This window comes from Chiloscyllium plagiosum, chromosome 12 (assembly GCF_004010195.1).
Source record: "Chiloscyllium plagiosum isolate BGI_BamShark_2017 chromosome 12, ASM401019v2, whole genome shotgun sequence".
NCBI lineage: Eukaryota > Metazoa > Chordata > Chondrichthyes > Orectolobiformes > Hemiscylliidae > Chiloscyllium > Chiloscyllium plagiosum.
The window spans coordinates 39,826,544-39,846,867 of record NC_057721.1 but is presented as its reverse complement, the minus strand read 5'-3'; the positions used below and the strand labels follow the sequence as shown (position 1 = coordinate 39,846,867).

The window sequence follows — 20,324 nt, the reverse complement described above, 5'->3', positions numbered from 1 at the left end:
ATGACATGTCCAAGCAAGTTAATTAAAAATAATTGCATTGTATTTTTCCCATGTCTCCAATATCCTTTCTTTAAAGGGCTAACTAAACTTAACACCAAATGTAATGTAATTGTGGTTTGAACACTGCCTTGTAAAGGTTCACCATCAGCTGTCATCTTCTCCACTTGGGCAGGATGTTAGTTTGTCTTTAATTACACATTCTTCAATAGCAAGTCTTGTTCTTTGTTGTGTATCTCTGAGAATATGTTCATATTGGTTGCTGTGTTTTCTCAGTTATTAGTCAAAACTGCACATGGCATATTGGATTTGCACATACTAGGTATTCTATCTGTATGTTTCCAGTGGGATCAGTTGAAATATACTTTGATCCTACTTGTTCATAACTGCAAAAATAGTGCAAACTCTATTCCTAAACTATAGTCTAATTCCTCAGTCATAATAGTGCAATGTATCCATAAATATTGCATATTTCTAATTGGAATTTATATTTTTTTTCTTTTATCAGATTTAAAAAGAGAAGCCAGTATCTGTCATATGCTGAAACATCCACACATTGTAGAACTTCTAGAAACATACAGCTCGGATGGAATGCTCTATATGGTTTTTGAATTGTAAGTGAACTGACTTCACATTCCTGATGTCTTTCTCCTGATATCTTAAGTCTTTCGTAGCTGGCTCTGGTAGTTTCTTTGGTCTTTGGTAGCAACAGTCTTTGTCCTTCTCTCAGGCTAATGTAGAGGAACTTCTCATCTTCCCCCAAGAAGATCATGGCTTGTTCTCCTGGATACTCTTATAACCATCTCTCCCCGCTATCTTTTTAGTATACCTTATTCTTGAGGCTAGCTATCTATGCTGTGTCAATCACCTGTCTAAACCCTCTTGGTTAATGACCATGGGCAGCTACTCATGAATGTTTACCCATCTCTATTTGAAGATTAGTTTTCATTCCTTCAAAGAACAAAATCTTCTTACCTTTTCAACTCCACATTCACAGTAGGGTAGTGTGGCACCTGATAATTTTTTTTTAATGCTAGTAGAAGGCCAATTACTACTGTAACATGAATAATTGAGGTCTCATGCTTGACAGGAAGTACTGACTTTGGAAAACTAAAACAAACAGTTTCAAAAGGGATTCCAATTTCTAACAACTAGATTTAGTTGGTAACACTTTTAATTGTCATTGGTTCAGGACCTACTCTAAACATGAGAAAATAATTTTTGTAAGGCAAACCAGTGCAATGCAGGTCATTCTATAATAACGAGCATTTTGTCAACATGAATTCATTGTTACGCAATTGACAAATTGGGGACACTATTTCTACAGTGCGAATTTTAAAAACGTGTTGGCTGTAATATGATTACATCACCAACATTTTAAGTGCTGTTTCTAAAGTGTGATTTTTCTATGGCACGAAAACATAACCGTTGTGTTATAGAAGAACCGACTGTATTGAGGAAGCTGTTACTACTAGAAATTCTTTTCTTTTTCATCAAACATTAAACCATTAGCCAGTCAGTGTTCTGATGTCCAAATTGATGCTAACAATCCTACAATGTTTTGGAAAGATAGCAGGGAATTCTTCTATCTGTCCTGGTCAACGTTTCTCCCTCAATCAAGATCAGAAAATGAAAATAAAACTTAACATGTTATTTGTCTCATTGACCTTTGTGAAATTTTGACATGTCAACAGTTATAAATTTATTAGATGTGATTTACTTTGAGCTTTTTGATGTAGAAGACACTGAATGAAGAATGTTACAGAAGACCAGGCATTAGGTCATAATTTTGTTTTATCCTTTCATAGAATATGGACATTGCTGACTTATCCAACATTGCTTCCCATTTCAAATTGCCCTCAGGAAGGTAGTGGTGAGCCACATCTCTGGACTGTCTGTGTCCATTTGATGTAACACCAGGTTATAGTCCAACTGGTTAATTTGGAAGTACGAGCTTTTGGAGCACTGCTCTGTTGTCAGGTAGCTAGTGGGGCAATATCGTAGGACACAGAATTTATAGTAAAAGATCAAAGCATCATACAACTGATGCAATGTATTGAACAAGCCTAGATTGCTGTTAAGTCTTTCATCACTTCGAGTGGGGATGCAGGTTTTGATTCATTAATGTGTAAATCCCAGAATTGCTTTCAAGTCATAACCCTGAGAAAACTTAAGATTTTATCAGTATACATTTTTAAAAAAGTGACATCTCCGCTTAGCCAATGCATTTAAACGTGTGAGGTTAGTGTCTGTCTGTACCTTGAGTCAGACTGGTTCTATTTCCAAAGTAGGAATTTATAAAATGTAGCATTAACTGACTGCCTTCAGATTGTGTGCTTTTTGAACAAAGTAGAATGTATCTGCAAATGCAAATTTACCCCATAGACTTACTTGTGTGTGTGCGAGGTAGAGGGAAAGCATGTATGTGTGGGAGAGAGGGAGTGAGTATGTGTGCATGTATGAGCGTTTGTGTGCGTGAGCGAGTGTGATGGAGTATATGCCTGTGAAATGGTGTGCATGCGAGTGTGTGTCTGTATGAGAGAGGCTTTGTGAAAGTGTGATCATGTATGTATAAAAGTGTATGGGGCGGGGGTAGTCACCTGTAGTGTGACATGAACCTAGGATCCCAGTTGAGACAAGTCTTCCTGGGTACCGAACTTGGCTATCAGCCTCTGCTCGGCGACTCTGCATTGTTGCGTATCCCGAAGTCTGTCTGGAAGGACAGTCACCCGAAGATCCGAGGCCAAATGTCCTCGACTCCGAAGTGTTCCCCCACTGTGAGAGAACACCCCTGTCTGGTGATTGTTGCACTGTATCCATTCATCCAATGTTGGAGTGTCTGCTTGGTTTCGCTTATAGGTACACTCAGTGCTGTTAGAGTGCAAGTTGCAGATTTTGATTTAGGGACACTGACAAAATGGCAATATTGTTCCAAGTCAAGATGTTTATGATTTGGATGTTCCTACGCATCTGTTGCCCTTATCCTTTTAGATGTAGAGGTCACGAGATGATGTCGAAGGACCCTTGGTGAGTTGTTGTAATGTATCTCCTAGATGGTTCACACTGCTACCACTGTGCATCTGTGGTGAAGGGAATGAATTGATAAGGAGTGGATAGGGTGCCACTCAAGCAGGCTGCCTTGCCTAGATTTGTGTCAAGCTGCACTCCTTCCAAAAAGTGGAGAATATTCCCATGTGACTACTAATTTTTTCTTTTAGATTTGGTCAGGCTTTGGGAGTTGGGAGATGGAGTTACTCTCTACAAAAATCTGATGACATTCCCCGAATAGTTTCCTTACGATGCACGTACACAAACTGGCCAACTAATCCAATCAGTACATGTCTGCGTTTCACTCTGACTTCTTCCCATCTGTCCTTGTCTAAATCTATTGTGATAACAATTAAAGACTAAAATTTGTCATTGCAAGGCCCTTTCCCTTACCGTTAACAGCTCAATGGAGTCTGAGGTTGTTTCCTTGAATCAGAAAAAAGTTTATGTTGCTAATTTTCAAGGAAGTGCTAACTAGTTAAATTAGAGGGTATCTACTAGCTTATAAAGTCGGATCTTGGTCATCAATAAGATGATTAAAGGAAGCACAGGCATCACTTCGTATTCTTTGAGTAAGGGAAGTTATATCAGTGACAGTAAACAAGAATTTTGGGAGCTGAAGTTGTCAGGTCCCAGAATGCATGTATGATGGTTCTAGCAGCAGGTAGCGAGTTAAGCGATGGAATGGAGGTACAAATAGGAGCAGCATAGGTATATAGTGAGAATTTCCTCTGTGTTAAGTATGATATCTAGATTTCAAACTATCTGATTCAGCTTCAGACAGCTTCCAGAAAGAAGGATGGCATCACTAGTAAGTGACAGTTTGTGGAGGCAACTGAAGACAACTACTTTTCTGTTTATCTGGTATTGGGTGTCAGATAAGCAATCCAACAGTGTAGAGATAATAGAAATTAAGAGAGGTGGTGATATGATAGCGCCAGGTGTTGACATTTGGAAGCTAAAATGCTGTGAATGAGAATCAGAAAGAGGCCAAGGGTAGATCCTTGGAGGACAGGCGTTAATGATGCAGGAACAAGAAAATAAGCCATTGCAGGTAATTCTCTGGCCACAACTGAAAAGAGGAAGATTGAATCTGATGCATTCACACTCAGCTTGATGATAGTGGAGAAGCCTTTGAGGAAGATGATGTGATTAGCCATGCAAAAGGTTGTAGACATGTAGAAAAGTACCTTTGTCATAATAATAATAGTTATAATTTGTGATTTTGAGAGGCCATTCCAGTACTGTCTGATGCAGGAACATGGTTGAAGTGATTCAAAATTGAAGTTCTTGGAAAGGTTAACATGGACTGCTTCTTTCTCCACTACTGTTTGACACTTTTTCATACTTTTATTCATTTGCTAAGCCAGCATTTATTGCCCATCCCGAAGTATCCTTGAACAGAGTAGCTTGCCTGGCCAATTCAGAGAGAATTTAAGAATCAGCCATACTGCTGAGGATCTGGAGTCACATGGAGACCACACTCGATAAGAACAACTTTTGTTAGCTTTTTATTCCAGATATTTATTGAATTTAAGTTTCAACATCTTCCAAGGTGGAATTTGAACCGTTGTCACCAGAGTTTTGGACGACTAGTCCACAGATGTTACCATTACATCCTGCCTTCCTCTTTTGTTTTTATATATGTTGATGAAAAATTCATGTCAATTTAATTTTAATTTCACATTGAGGATATTGGATAGAGGCCTCATGAGATGCAATGTGTCCTCTTTGAGCAGATGCCCTCTGCTGTGGAGCTGGTCCCAATGCATCAGGAGTCTGTAGCCCTCCCTTCTGCAGCATGCCAGTTATTAGTCCTTTTTCTGTTTCTACTGACTGGTATCAGGTGTAATCTTTTGAGGATTTCCCTGGCTCCTAAATGTCTGGCGAAAAGACTTCACTACTTAGCCTCGCTGTCATTGGTACTGATTGCCTTCCTCGTATAGATTAGATTACATTACAGTGTGGAAACAGGCCCTTCGGCCCAACAAGTCCACACCGACCCGCCGAAGCGCAACCCACCCATTCCCCTACATTTACCCCTTTACCTAACACTACGGGCAATTTAGCATGGCCAATTCACTTGACCTGCACGTCTTTGGACTGTGGGAAGAAACCGGAGCACCCGGAGGAAACCCACACAGACACGGGGAGAATATGCAAACTCCACACAGTCAGTCACCTGAGTCGGGAAATGAACCCGGGTCTCTGGCGCTGTGAGGCAGCAGTGCTAGCCACCGTGCCGCACTTCCTCCACGTTGTCCTTTTGCTATGGTATCAAAGAGGCAAAACACTGGATGGCATAGAGTAATAGAGCTGTACACCATGGAAACAGACCCTTCCACCCAAATCATCCATGCTGACCACATATATCAAATTAATCTGGTCCCATTTGCCAGCATTTGGCCCATATCGCTTTAAATCCTTATTCATGTGCCTGTCCAAATGCCTTTTAAATGTTGTAATTATACCAGCCTCTTCCACTTCCTCTGGCAGCTTGTTCCACACAGATGTCACTCTCTGCATGAAAAAGTTGTCCCTGAAGTCCCTTTCATAATCTTTCCCCTCTCATCTTAAACCTATGCCTTCTAGTTTTGGATTCCCCAGGGGAAAAGACCTTGGCTATTCACTCCATTCATGGTCTTCGTGGTTTTATAAACCTTAATAAGGTCACCCCTCAGCCTCCAATGCTCCAGGGAAAATAGCCCCAGGCTATTCAACCTTTTCCCAAAGCTTAAACCCTCCAACCCCAGCAACATCCTTGTAAGTCTTTTCTGAACCCTTTCAAATTTCACAACATCTTTCCTGTGGCTGGGATAGTTACAGAAGTACCTGTCTCTTGCTCCTAATAATAGAATCTACATTTTTTAAATAATTAAAGTAGTGGCATTTCTCTACTTTCATGTTCTGCCCTATGCAGTCCCTTGCCCATTGGTGCCATGGTCTGACTGCACTGATTCAAGGTTTTTTTAACTTGCAGTACTCTCCATTGCTGCATGTTGTTTTGAAATATGAACATTCCAGATAAAGAAATAAACAATAAGTGGACACAGAGCCCAGAGGGAGGGGAAGATAGATAACGGATGGATAATGGTAAATGAGGGAGAAAGAAGAGTTCCTAATGGGGACCATATCTGGGGGAAAATACATTTGCTGTGCTGAGAAGGATGACCAGGTCAGGGTGTGGGTGGGTAAAGGGCATGGAGGAGGGTGCTCAGGCCCTAAAACCATTGAATTTGATATTGAAGGCTGCAGAATCTGTTAAGTGGTAAATGAGGCATAGTTCTAGCAGGTCAGAGACAGCACTGTTGGCCAGGGAACATGCTAGTGTGTTAAAGTGGCAGGCAGCTGGAAGCTTGAGGTCCGTTTTGGAGACAGGTGGATTAATTTGTAACTTCATGGGGAAGGTGTTGCTAGAAAGCAGTGATTATAATATGATTTGAAAATCCAACTTTGAGTGAGAAGATTAAATCTAAAACTAGTGTATTAAAACGTGGCACGGTGGCTCAGTGGTTAGCACTGTTGCCTCACAGCGCCAAGGACCTGGGTTCATTTCCCACTTTGGGCAAATGTCTATGTGGCATTTGCACACTCTCCCCGTGTCTGCGTGGGTTTCCACCGGGTGCTCGGCTTTCCTCCCACAGGTGAGGTGAATTGGCCTTGCTAAATTGCCCGTAGTATTAGGTGCATTAGTCAGGGGTGAATGTAGGGGAATGGGTCTGGGGTGGTTTGCTCTTCGGAGGGTCGGTGTGGATTTGTTGGGCCGAAGGGCCTGTTTCCACACTCCAGTTAATCTAATCTAATCTAAACTAAGGACAGTTATGAGGATATGAAGACACAACTGGTTAAGGTGAAGTGGAAGGTAAACTGCAGGATAGATCATTAAGGAACTAGTTCAAAATACTGAGAAAAAGAGTATCACAGAATTGTTGCAGCACAGAACGTAGCCATTGGGCCCATGAAGTCTTGAATAAAGCTTGAGGAGGTGGTAAAGAAGTACCATTACTTTGCCGCCTCCTTCTAATCCTACATATTCTTCCTGTACAGGTAACAGGCTTAATCCCTTTTTGAAGACTTCAATTGTACCTACCTCCACCACACGCACTGTGTATTCTAGGCCTAAGCCACTTGCTGAAAAAAAACCTCTTCCTCATTTAACTTTTGCTACTTTTACTAATTCCAATAAATCATTACCCTCACATCACATTTTCAATCATTTCACAAATAAGAACAGCTTCTTTCTACCTACACTCTCTCTCTCCAGTCCATTCATGATTTTCTTTGTCACATAGGTTATGTAGACTCGCAGAACTTAGTTGAATTTCTCCTTATGAACTTTTTTTTAAGAGTGTAAGAAAAGGTTAGCTAGAAATATTTGTTTTTAAAGGTCAGTAACTTCATACAGGTATTTATAAAGGATCTGAGTAAAGTGAGCATTGTTCCTGTAGAAAGTGGATTAATATTGGAAAATAAAAAAATGACATATGTAGTGAACAGATATTTTGTATCTGTCTTCTCTGTAGAGGATACAATAATGTCCCAGAAATAATTGAGAGCCAGAAGGTGAAAAGGAGAGAAGAACTTAAAATAATTGCATTCAGTAGGAAAAGGGTACTCTGGAAAACTTGTCTTACTAAAAGCTGACAAGTCCCTAGGTCCTAATGGACATTTTCCTAGGGTTGCTCCTAGATTGCTGCATTAATCCACACAGATTGCTTTCTCCTTATTATCTTATTCTGAATAAAGTCAAGTTGCTATTGTCCTATCAGACCATAGGACTGCACTATCATTAGGGAGAGAGAGACACATGACTGGTGATAATTTAATTTGAAGGCCATAATGCCTCAGGTGAGGGGAGAGGTTGAGAAGGAGAGTCCTTCCTGGTAACCTCAGCCAGTGTGAGAATTGAACCCATCTGACAGGCTATCTACTGTGGGAACTCTGGTTTATGACCTTCACATACCCAAGGTACTACAATTCAAATTGTTACTTATTTTACTAAACTGTATCTAGCCCCCATCTACCCACATTCCCTTTCTAATGAACTGTCACTTGCTGATGACCACTCACAGACATGAATTTTTGTATAGTCTTGTTTCCTGTATGGTTATGTTCTTCAGTGCATGCTTATTTCGTGCTAGGGAGAACACATCTTTTTCTTTACAACCTCTTCAAGCTTTATTCAAGACTTTTAAAGAGAAGGATACAGAGGTAAAATCATATTTAAACTACATTATTTACCAAGTATAATTGCATGTCTATTGACCAAGGTTCTACACAGTTATCTGACTTGCATAATGAATACACTATTTAACTACTAATGCTCTGGATGTTTCAAATTGATATTTTTGAAATGGAAAGGAACATTTGAAATGACTAGAAACTGCCTCAATCCTTCAATCCATGCCAAAAATGAAACTTTACATTTTAAGAGTTTAAAATAATTTTTAGATTTACATTGTCCCCATTTTTTTCTGGTTAACCTATTCAAAGATGTTATTATACCCCTCCCACAAGGTGGAACTTAAATCTGGGCCTCATGGTCCAGGGGTAGGGACATTACACAGTGTCATAAGAGGGCCCTAAAATTCACATGTTTTTTTTAATGCAGTGTGACCAGACACTGCTGGTAGAAAAAGCTTCTTGCACTTGGTATTCCCAGGTCATCTCCCATCCAATACTAACTCAGCCTGAATCTCTTTAGCTTCTGAGATCAGATGAGATTGGGCATTTCCAGACTAGTATGACTGCAGGCTTGGGTCTGCTTTATTATACTTTTGTTTTAACCTGTTTTCTAATTAGTGTGTACAGAGAGTTTTATTACACACCTCCGGAGCTGGTGGGATATGAACCTGGGTCTTTTAGTCCAGGGGTAGGGACACTACCATTGCGCAACAAGAGGGTCCCTAAGATCCACATTTCTTTTTAAATTTAACCTATTGTTCCAATCAGCCCATTCAATGATATTATTTACACACCTCTGAAGCAGGTAGGACTTCAACATAAGCCTCCCAGTCCAGGATAGAAACACTACCACTGCATCGCAAGAGGGCCTAGGATTCACATTGTATAGTGTTGCCTCATTTGTTTGCAATAGTCAAACAACCAGCAAAAGGAAGTGGTAAATAACAATAATGGCAATTAGACGAAATATTCTATAGCACAGAATAAGTCTATTCAGCATATTGTGTTTTCAGCTCTTTGCCAGACCAATCCACAATTTGACTTGATCTGTCTCCACAGTCCTTCATCATCTTTTGCTTTAAATACAGGTAGTTAATTATTTTTCCCTAAAAAAAATGCAGCACTCCTGTTTCATCCACTTCCAACAGAAAAGTATTGAATGCTCCAACATCCTTGAATGAACTCTCTTAGCCATCTATTACTCCAGTGGAAATACTTCCTGTACGTTGAGTCTCTTATCAATAGCTTTCCAACCTTGACATCCCAATAAATCCACACAGTGTGCTGTCTTTCACTTTAATGGCTTTTCCTTAATGGCTGCTTAATGCTGCATACAATTCTCTGAATCGGCTAACCATTATTTTATAACATTAGTCATTATTTCCTTATTTTGGTGTTCTCAACCTTAAACTATAAATCCTAAAATGCTGTTGGTCTTTCATTATAACTTACGATGCTTTCACTCCCAGTAACTTATTCTTAAGTCATATGTCTTCCCACATGTTTCTTTGAGAATGTATTATCTTTCATTTCTCCAACCTATATTACATTTACCACCAGAGTACTCTTTTTATTGATCTGTCCTAAAATTTATTTTTGTAGGTTTTGAATGAAAGATCAATTAGAATTCCAAGGACAAAGATCTAGGCTTCAATGTGGGTAAAAGAAAAGTAGAATGGAATAGAAAGAGGCAGAATTTAACAAACTGTACATCAATGAATAAGGTCATTGTGAGGTTTTGAGGTAATAAAAAATGAAATTGTAGTTTCTTTATCAGAATTTACAATGTATGCACAATAAGATAGATACAATAGTGACAAATACAAACATTTGTGATGATTTAAATCTAATCTTAATTACATATACATAATTTATAAGTGATTATGGTCAGGAAATAATTATTCCAGGGTCACAATATTGCAGAAAGACAGATGGAATGGCAAAAGACAAGAGATAAGGATTTTAAAGGAAGACCAGGTAGTAGCGAGAAAGGATTTAGCCTCACGATCATGAAGTACACGAGTGGAAATTAGGAATAGCAAGAGTCAAAATCACTCCTCGAAGCAGTTGATAGACTCCCTCGCAGTAGTTATTCCATTGACCAAGAAATTATTAGAGCTTATAACAAAGACAGTATAATGTTTGTAGAGGATTTTAATCTTCACATCAACTAGAGTAATCCTATTAACAAGTGGGCAGTAGAAGATGAGTCTGGTGCTCATTTTGTGGAACATTAGATTATTGAACCAACTAGGGATAAAGCTGTCTTAGATCGAGTGCTGTGTAATGAAGCAAGGTTAGTCAATAATGTCTTGGTAAAGAATTCACTGAGAAATAGTTATCACACCATTGAATTCTAAGTTAAATTTGAAAGTGACATCTTCCAGTCGCAAATAAGAATCTTAAATAAAGTTAATTACATACGTATATTTTCAGGGGCCACGAAGAGAAATTCCAAAGGATTCTCTACCATAGTTTTGGGTTAACATTGTTTCTTTTAAAAATGGACAGCCTTACTTGACTCTCAAAATAGCCAAGGCTGATCACATTAATGTGTTTCTGAAAGCTTCTGAATTCTGTGCAATGTAAAGACATTCCAGTCAAGCTGACACAATGGTTTGGAGTCAAGCCATTTACTTCCAGCTGGTTCTGGACAAAGGAAATTATGTAGATCCATTAAGCAAAAATGAGCACTAATATATTGAGTTACCTCATCACCTTGTAATGAAAACTCTGGGGAGGCAAAATGATACTGTTAACCTAATAACCCATCTATTAGCCCATCAAGATAGCCCATCTGAAATGTCTGTCTGTCACACGATACAAAACAAAGCTTGTTGAATGGTTAAAGTATTCCATTTTAGGATTCTACATTCATTGCTTGATCTCCAGAGAAGAAGCTAGACTCCAAGATAAGCTGGCAGCTAGCCTCGGACACTTCATGTCTGTTTCAAGTTGCAGGCTGGGAAGAGGTCTACATCTTGCTGCAAGAAGGAAATCTACTGGGTCCAGCTCAATGAGGAAGCTAAGACTCAACACTGACCTCCAGGAAGTTGTAACTCATGTGACCTGATCTTTTTTTAATTTCACTTAATTTACCAGTACTTGTAATGTTTAACCTATCTCCTCCCTATTCCGGTCTTCTTTAATTTCCCATATTCTTCTTTGTGTGCATGGAGTAGGAAAGTAATTACTTCATATTTTGACTATTTTGTTAATAAACTGTATTTTTGATTGCATGTGAAAGGATTTTGCTCTGGTTGATTGGAAAAAAAATTGAAATTTAGAAACTAAGGTTTGGGAACACCTTTTGGCTTTCATCTGTAAGGGTTAGGTTAAAAGAGGGAAAAGAAAATTTAGACAAAACTCTGTTGGGTTTAAAGTGGAGAAGCAAATTAAGTATACCCCATTTCCCCTTTTTGCTGACAGTTATGAGAGGAGAACTGGTGAAGGTTAATTGAATAAACATATCAAGGACTTAATGGCCTACACCCTCGGTTTATATAGGAGCACAGAGATACAAAGAAGAACAAAGAAAATTTACTGCCCAGGAACAGGCCCTTTGGCCCTCCAAGTCAATGCCGATCCAAATCTACTGTCTAAACCTGTCGCCCAATTCCTAAGCGTTTGTATCCCTCCGCTTCCCACCTACTCATGCATCTGTCCAGATGCATCTTAAATGAATCTACCATGCCTGCCTCTATCACCTCTGCTGGCAACACGTTCCAAGCGCCCACCACGCTCCCTGTGTGAAGAACTTGCTGCGTATGTCCCCCTTAAACTTTCCACCTCTCACCTTGAAAGTGTGACCTCTCGTTATTGAATCCTTCACCCTGGGAAAAAGCTTGTCTGTATCCACCCTGTCTCTACCCTTCATGATTTTGTAAAACCTCAATCACATCCCCCCTCAATCTCCTTTTTTCTGATGAAAACAAACCTAACCTACTCAACCGCTCTTCATAGCTAACACCTTCTATTCCAGGCAACATCCTCGTAAACCTTCTCTGCACCCTCTCCAAAGCGTCCACATCCTTTTGGTAATGTGGCAACCAGGACTATACACAGTATTCTAAATGCGGCCGAACCAATGTCTTGTACAATTTTAACATGATTTGCCAGCTCTTATACTCAATACCCCATCCAATGAAGGCAAGCATACTATATGCCTTCTTGACCACTCTATCCACCTGTGCAGCGACCTTCAGGGTACAATGGACCTGCACTCCCAGATCTCTCTGCCCATCAACTTTTCCCAAGGCTCTTCAGTTCATTATGTAATTCGCTCTAGAATTTGTCTTGCCTAAATGCATCACCTCACATTTATCTGGATTGAAATCCATCTGCCACTTTTCCGCTCAACTCTCCAGAATATCCATATCATCCTGTATTCTTTGACAGTCCGTTATGGTTTCTGCTACTCCACCAATCTTCGTGTCATCTGCAAACTTGCTGATCATACCAATAGTGCCCTCTTCCAGATCAATTATGTATATTACAAACAACAGTGGCCCCAACATTGACCCCTGTGGAACACCACTGGTCACCTTTCTCCATTTTGAAAAACTCCCTTTAACTACTACTCTCTGTCCCCTGTTGCTCAACCAGTTCTTTATCCACCTAGCTAGAACACTCTGCACACCATGTGACTTCAGTTTCTCCGTTAGTCTACCATGGGGAACCTTACTAAAGTCCATGTATATGATGTCTACAGCCCTTCCTTCATCTATCAACTTGGTCACTTCCTCAAAAGAACTCGGCAAGGCACGATCTCCTCCACACAAAACCATGTTGCGTATCACTGATAAGCCCATTCTTTTCAAAATATAAATAGATCCTATCCCTCAGTACCCTCTCCAGCAACTTTCCCACCACCAACGTCAGGCTCACTGGTCTGTAGTTACCCGGAATATCCCTACTACCCTTCTTGTACAAGGGGACAACATGAGCAACCTTCCAGTCCTCAGTTACCTCACCTGTATTTAGCGATGCCACAAAGATAACTGTCAGGGCCTTAGCTATTTCCTCTCTTGCCTCCCTCAGCAACCTGGGATAGATCCCATCCGGTCCTGGGGATTTGTTCACATTAATAACCACTAAACCTACCCAACACATCTTCCCTATTTATGTCAATGTGATCCAGATTAATCAAACCTCTATCTCTCGTCTCAACGTTCATCATGTTCCTCTTCTCAGCGAACACTGATGCAAAGTAATCATTCAGAATCTCACGCATTCTGTCAGGTTTGACACACGGCCTTCCTTCATTATCCTTTAATGGACCAATCCTTTCTTTAGTTATTCACTTGCTTCTTGTATAAGATTAAAATGCTTTGGGATTCTCCTTAATTCTGCTCGCTAAAGCTATTTCATGACCCATTTTTGCCCGGTTGATTCCTTGTTTAAGACTTGTCCTACTCTTCCGATATTCCTTCAGGGCCCGTTCTGTTCTTAGCTGCCTAGACCTTATGTACGATTCCCTTTTCCTCTTGGCTAGTCGTACAATTTCCGTCATCCACGGTTCACGAACCTTGCCCTTCCTATCCTTTTGCCTTCAACGGGACATACTTATCCTGCACTATCTTTAGCCTATCTTTGAAAGCCTCCCACATATCAAAAGTGGACTTCCCTTCAAATATCTGTGTCCAATCCGCATTTCTGAGCTCCTGTCTAATTTTGATATAATTGGCCTTGGCCCAGTTTAGTAGTCTTCCCTTAAGACCACTCTCATCTTTATCTACGAGTATTCTAAAACTTACAGAATTGTGGTCACTGTTCCCAAAGAAATTCCCCCACCTCAACTTCTACCACCTGTCCTGGCTCGTTCCCCAGTACCAGGTTCAATATGGCCCCTTCCCTCGTCGGACTATTGACATACTGCTCTAGAAAACTCTCCTGGACGCTTCTTACAAATTCTATCCCATCCAGACATTTGACACGAAGTGTGTCCCAGTCAATGTTGGGAAAATTAAAATCTCCCATCTCCACCACCCTATTGCCTCTACATCTTTCCATAATCTGTTTACCTATTTGTTCTTCTACCTTACGCTCACTGTTGGGAGGCCTGTAATACAGCCCCAACAATTAGATTAGATTAGATTAGATTACTTACAGTGTGGAAACAGGCCCTTCGGCCCAACAGGTCCACACCGCCCCGCAACCCACCCATACCCCTACGTTTACCCCTTACCTAACACTATGGGCAATTTAGCATGGCCAATTCACCTAACCTGCACATCTTTGGACTGTGGGAGGAAACCGGAGCACCTGGAGGAAACCCACGCAGACACGGGGAGAACGTGCAAACTCCACACAGTCAGTCGTCTGAGGCGGGAATTGAACCCGGGTCTCTGGCACTGCGAGGCAGCAGTGCTAACCACTGTGCCACTGTGTCTCCCTCAAACAATGTAACTGCACCCTTATTTCTCAGCTCCACCCATAATGCCTCACCACCCAAGTCCTCCATTGTGTCCTCCTTTAGCACAGCCGTGATATCATCCCTGACCAACAATGCAACCCCCCCCCCCCCCCCCCCCCACGACTACCTTTTACTTCCCTCCCTGTCCAGTCTGAAGCGTCTATATGCTGGAACATTTAGTTGCCAATCATCATGCCCTTCCTTCAACCAAGTCTCTGTGATTGCAATGACGTCATATTCCCAGGCACCAATCCAAGCCCTAAGTTCATCTGCCTTACCCACTATACTCCTTGCATTAAAGTAGATGCATTTCAGGCCACCAGTTCTTTTGCGTTTATCTGCTCTCTGCCTATTCTTCCCTTTATTAATGTTATCTTCGTGATTCTTGCAGTCTCCAGTCTCGACCTACTTGTTTTCTCTTCTGGTTCCCAGTCCCCTGCCACATTAGTTTAAAACCTCCCCAACAGCAGTAGTAAAAACTCCCCCAAGGACATTGGTTCCGGTCTGGTTCAGATGTAAACCGTGCATTTTGTTATAGTCCCACTTTCTCCAGAACTGATCCCCATGTCCAACAAATCTGAACCCCTCCCTCCCATACTATCCCTCAAGCCACGTGTTCAGTCTGCCTATTTTTTCATTTCTACGCTGGCTAGCACATGGCACTGGTAGTAATCCCGAGATCACTACCTTTGAGGTCCTTCTCTTTAACCTCTCTCCTAGCTCCCTGAATTCTTATTTTCTCACCTCATCTTATTTTCTACTTATCGTTGGTGCCTATATGCACCAAGACAACTGGCTATTCACCCTCCCCTTTTAGAATGTTCTGCAGCCGATCAATGACATCCCTGACCCGAGCACCTGGGAGGCAACATACCATCCGGGAGTCCAGTTTCGGCCACAGAACTGCCTATCTACTCACTTCACAGTAGAATCCCATATGACTATGGCCTTATGAGTCTTTTTCCCGCCCTTCTTAACAGCAGTGCCTGCCATGGTGCCATGATCTTGACAACTGCTGCCCTCTCCTGATAAGCCTGATATGCTAGCTATGACTTCTCAAAATTCCTTCGATTTGAGAATGGTTCCATTAGGTTGGATATTGAGAAATGTTACACCATTTTAGAGAAAATAGGGAGAGAGAAAATAACAAATCACAAACAGTCAGCCTTTCATCAATTGTTGGGATGATATTGCCAGGGTTGGAGGGTTTGAACTATAGGGAGAACTGTATAGGCTGGCACTGTTTCCCCTGGAGTGTCAGAAGCTGAGGATTGACCTTATAGAAGTTAATAAAATCATGGGCCTGGATAGGATAAATAGACAAGGTCTTTTCCCTAGGGTGGGGGAGTCCAGAAGTCAAGGTCAAAGGTTTAGGGTGATAGGGAAAAGATTTAAAAAGGACCTAAGGGGCAACTACTTCTACACAAGGTGGTGTGTGTGTGCAATGAGCTGCCAGAGGAAGTGGTGGAGGCTGATCCAATTACAACATTTAAAAGGCTGATGCAATTATAATATTTAAAAGCCTGATACAGTAACAACATTTAAATACTCTGGATGGGTAATTGAATAGGAAGAGTTTAGAGGCCACGTGGATTCGCCATGCTAAATTGCCCATAGTGTTAGGTGCATTAGTCAGAGGGCGATGGGTCTGGGTGGGTTGCTCTTCGGAGAGTGTGGACTTGTTGGGCCAAAGGGCCTGTTTCCACACTGTAGGGAATCTCATCTATTCTAGGTTTACTAGCATGTACTAACTTAAAAGATAAAAGGACTAACACCTCTCAATTATGCAAGCAGATTGGACAGATTCTCTAATCTGAGTAGCAACCAGCACTTAGCAAATGTTTAAACAATCCCTTGCTTTCCCAGGACAGATGTCGCACAAGCTTTTGTGTACAATAGATAAAACGATTTAACACCATTTAATGTATGTAAGAACTGTGTATAAAGAGGCTACTGTAAGAACTGTACTTTGGGATTCCATCATCGCCTTGAACTGTGCTACTGTGGTTGCTGAATAAAGAGGCTATTTTCGCAACTTAACCGATTTCAGTCATTATTTGAACACTATCCTACACAATATAGTAACATCACATAAACACACCTCTTGGCAAAAAGGAATATGCAATTCTCCAATCCAGGAGGAAAAAATATCAAGAGAAAATTCAGAGTAGCAGCAGCCAGGGAGACATTCACTGCAGTCTCCAACTCTGTCGAATTCCCAACAGCTTTTGATGCTACTGAGAAACCAAAACCCAGAAATCCTATCTGAAAGCTGGCCACACCCAATCAGGTTTTTTTTTTATATAAGAAAAGGCCTTGTAAGCTGTTTATTCAAGTGGTTTTAACTAGACAGCTTGGCATTTCTCGATTAATCTTTCTCTTAAAAGAAACCAGGGCAACATAACCTCTTAAAGTCACAGAGTCATCAAAGTAGATTGGAGAACTTTGAATAATTTGATTACATTTTTAAGTTTTGTAATGACCTAAGGAGTAGCAGGACTCTGATATCAGCGAAATGTGGGTCCTGACAAAAGATTACGTTGAAAGATAAGAGCACATGGAAGTAGAAGTAATATACACTGTGTTTAGCTTTGATAGAGAATTAGGTAATGGACAAGAAGTAGAGGGTGGGCCAAATTGGCAGCCAATGAATAGTGGAGTTCCTCAGGATCAGTGTTGGGGTATCAGCATTTTGCAGTCTATATGCATATTTAGATGAAGAGCCCGAGAGTAATCTAAATTTGTTGATGATACAAATAGCTTTCAAGGTAAGACCATGAGTTTGCAAAAATGCTGCAAAAAAATGGAGAGGTTAAGTGAGTGGATAACAGGGTGGCAGATTGATTATAATGTAGTGAAACATGATATTATTTTGGTTATAAAAAGAGAAAAGAATGTAAGTGTTGATGTTCGAAGAGACTTGGGTGTGCTCGTACAAAGGTCACAGGAAATGCACAGAAAGTAATTACAACCGGTAATCTGCAAGGCAAGTAGTAAATTGGCCTTTAATTGTAATTCAGGAATAAAGAAGTCTTGCTACAGCTGTATAGATTTTGATGACAACATTTGGAGTATGTGTACACTTTTGGTCTTCAGACTTCAGAAGCATTGAAGGTAGTATGGCAAAGATTCATTAATTTGCTCCCTGGGATGAGGGGATTGTCCTATAAGAGGCTAAGCAAATTGGGTCAATATTCGATTGTAACATTGAGAATTGATCTCATTGCAACTTATAAAATTCTCAAGGGACTTGATAAAGTAGATGCTAAAAAATTGTTTTCCCACTGATTGTGCTGTCATATTTTATATTCAGTAATCTCAGGATAAAAGATTGATCTTTTTATCATAGAATCATTACAGTGTGGAAACAGGTCCTTCGGCCCAACAAGTCCACACTGACCCTCCGAAGAGTAACCCACCCAGACCCATTCCCCTAACTTACACATCCCTGAACATTATGGGCAATTTAGCATAGCCAATACACCTCACCTGCACATCTTTGGATTGTGGGAAGAAACCCACACAGAAATGGGGAGAATGTGCAAACTCAACACAGACAGTTGCCCAAGGCTGGAATCAAATGCAGATCCCTGTTGCTGTGAGCCACTGAGCGACCCCTGAGATGAGGAAAGGTTATATTGCTCAAAAGGTTAAGAGTCTTTTGAATTCTCTAACCCAGATGGTTATGGGTAATCCATTCTTAAGTATATAGAAAGATTTTTTATTTCTCTGAATCAAGGGATACAGAAAGTGAGCAGCAAAATAGTTGAAGTCCAAAATCAGCCCTGTTCACCTGGAATGATGTACCAATTTTAGTAGGCCATATGGTTTAGATTAGATTATTTACAGTGTGGAAACAGGCCCTTCGGCCCAACAAGTCCACACCGACCCACTGAAGCGCAACCCACCCAGGCTCATTCCCCTACATTTACCCCTTCACCTAACACTACGGGCAATTTAGCATGGCCGATTCACCTAACCTGCACATTTTTTGGACTGTGGGAGGAAACCCCCGCAGACATGGGGAGAATGTGCAAACTCCACACAGTCAGTTGCCTGAGGCGGGAAATGAACCCAGGTCTCTGGCGCTGTGAGGCAGCAGTGCTAACCACTGTGCCACCATGCCGCCCACAAGGAGAATATGGTCTATTCTCCTATTTCTTGTGTTTTTGTATGTTGAGTTTTAAGATTTTTCCTGCAAATTCTGATTTGATCCCGCAGTTATCCTAATTTAAATAGAGGCTCCAACACAGATGGTTTTCATTGTACTGTGCTAAATAGTGTTACGAAGATATTTGGCAACAACAGAGTCATTCAAACTTGTTTAATTCTGGGTATTTAACAGACTTTACTGTAGAAACGGAAGTAAGTGGACAGGGATACTGAAGAGTTACTCACCTATTTTTGCACCTGGTGAGATAAGTATGTGTAAATATAGAATGAAAGCAAAACAAACACAAACACAAACACCTACATTGCTACACAAGAGCTTGTTAAAGCACTAAGCCAACCTTCTACAAATTTCTTCAATAGAGACTGTATTCCACACATCTCGCCTGCATTGTGAAAATGTATTCAACAATAAACAAACAGTGTCGCAAGAGATCTGCAGATATTATTTAAAAAGCTCAACTTGCAAAGTATATATACCTCAGTTTAGCTTTTGTATGTTTAAATGTGCAAATCCAAGAGATTGTTGATTTGCTAGTACAATGGCTTATTGTTTCATTCAAATTTTTAAACCTAAGAGGAACATCTTTGGATGGTAACGCACTTATAACCATTATGGCACTTTAAAGTTTATATTAGATAGTATTTTGTGTACATAACTAAACACTAGTCTAACAATTAAGTGCTACTTCGGTAGAAGTGCTAGCAATGCCAATGAAAAACACAAGGTAAATATTGTGCATTTTAATTTGCATAGTGTCTGGTGAAAAAAAATCTTTCACTCTGGAACCATTATTTTGTGTATGTATTGAAACTTAGAAGGATTCTTGGAGTATACTAATAATTTGTGTTTTTGTTTTATTACAGTATGGATGGTGCGGATCTCTGTTTTGAAATTGTGAAAAGGGCCGATGCAGGTTTTGTTTACAGTGAAGCTGTAGCCAGGTATGTACCTGATCATTTTGTAGCATTCCAATCTTTGGATGAATTCTATAGTTAGGGTAAATTCTTTGCTATTAAAGTAATAGTGTAACGTGTTGGTGCACCAATGTGTTGTACAACAAAGTGGCAGATGACTGGTTCGTTTTCTTATTTGCATGTGAGGGAAGGAGGATTTTTCTGTGCATAGCAAAGTCTTAAATATGCTTAAAGAGTGTGGCTAAGAATTTTCCTCTTTATGGAAGAGGAACCCTTCTTCCTTGTTCATTATTAATCACAGAACAAATCAGCTTATCACAGTGAAGCAAGAGCAGGAGGCAAAGGAAAAAAGGCACTAATGAGATAAATAGAGAGAAAATGACTTATCCTGATTAGCCATGATGCACTTAATGATAGTTATTTGAGGATTAGCTTCAGAGTACATGTTGTAGTTGTTGGTCTATTTTCTTTTTGAGTGACATATCACAAGGGGAGAAAGTGAGGACTGCAGATGCTGGGGATCACAGTCGAAGAATGTGGTGCTGGAAAAGCACAGCGGGTCTGGCAGCATCTGAGGAGCAAGAGAGTCAAC

The 20,324-nt window shown here is 40.5% G+C and overlaps 1 protein-coding gene across 1 annotated transcript in view; it reads left to right on the top strand.

Annotated features, from left to right (window-relative positions):
* caska (calcium/calmodulin-dependent serine protein kinase a) overlaps positions 1-20,324 on the top strand; it is a 468,988-nt gene that overhangs the window by 165,864 nt on the left and 282,800 nt on the right. The window contains exons 3-4 of the mRNA XM_043701523.1: positions 506-611; positions 19,682-19,759. Of these exons, the coding sequence (XP_043557458.1) occupies positions 506-611; positions 19,682-19,759 (184 nt within the window). The remainder of the gene's footprint in view (positions 1-505; positions 612-19,681; positions 19,760-20,324) is intronic.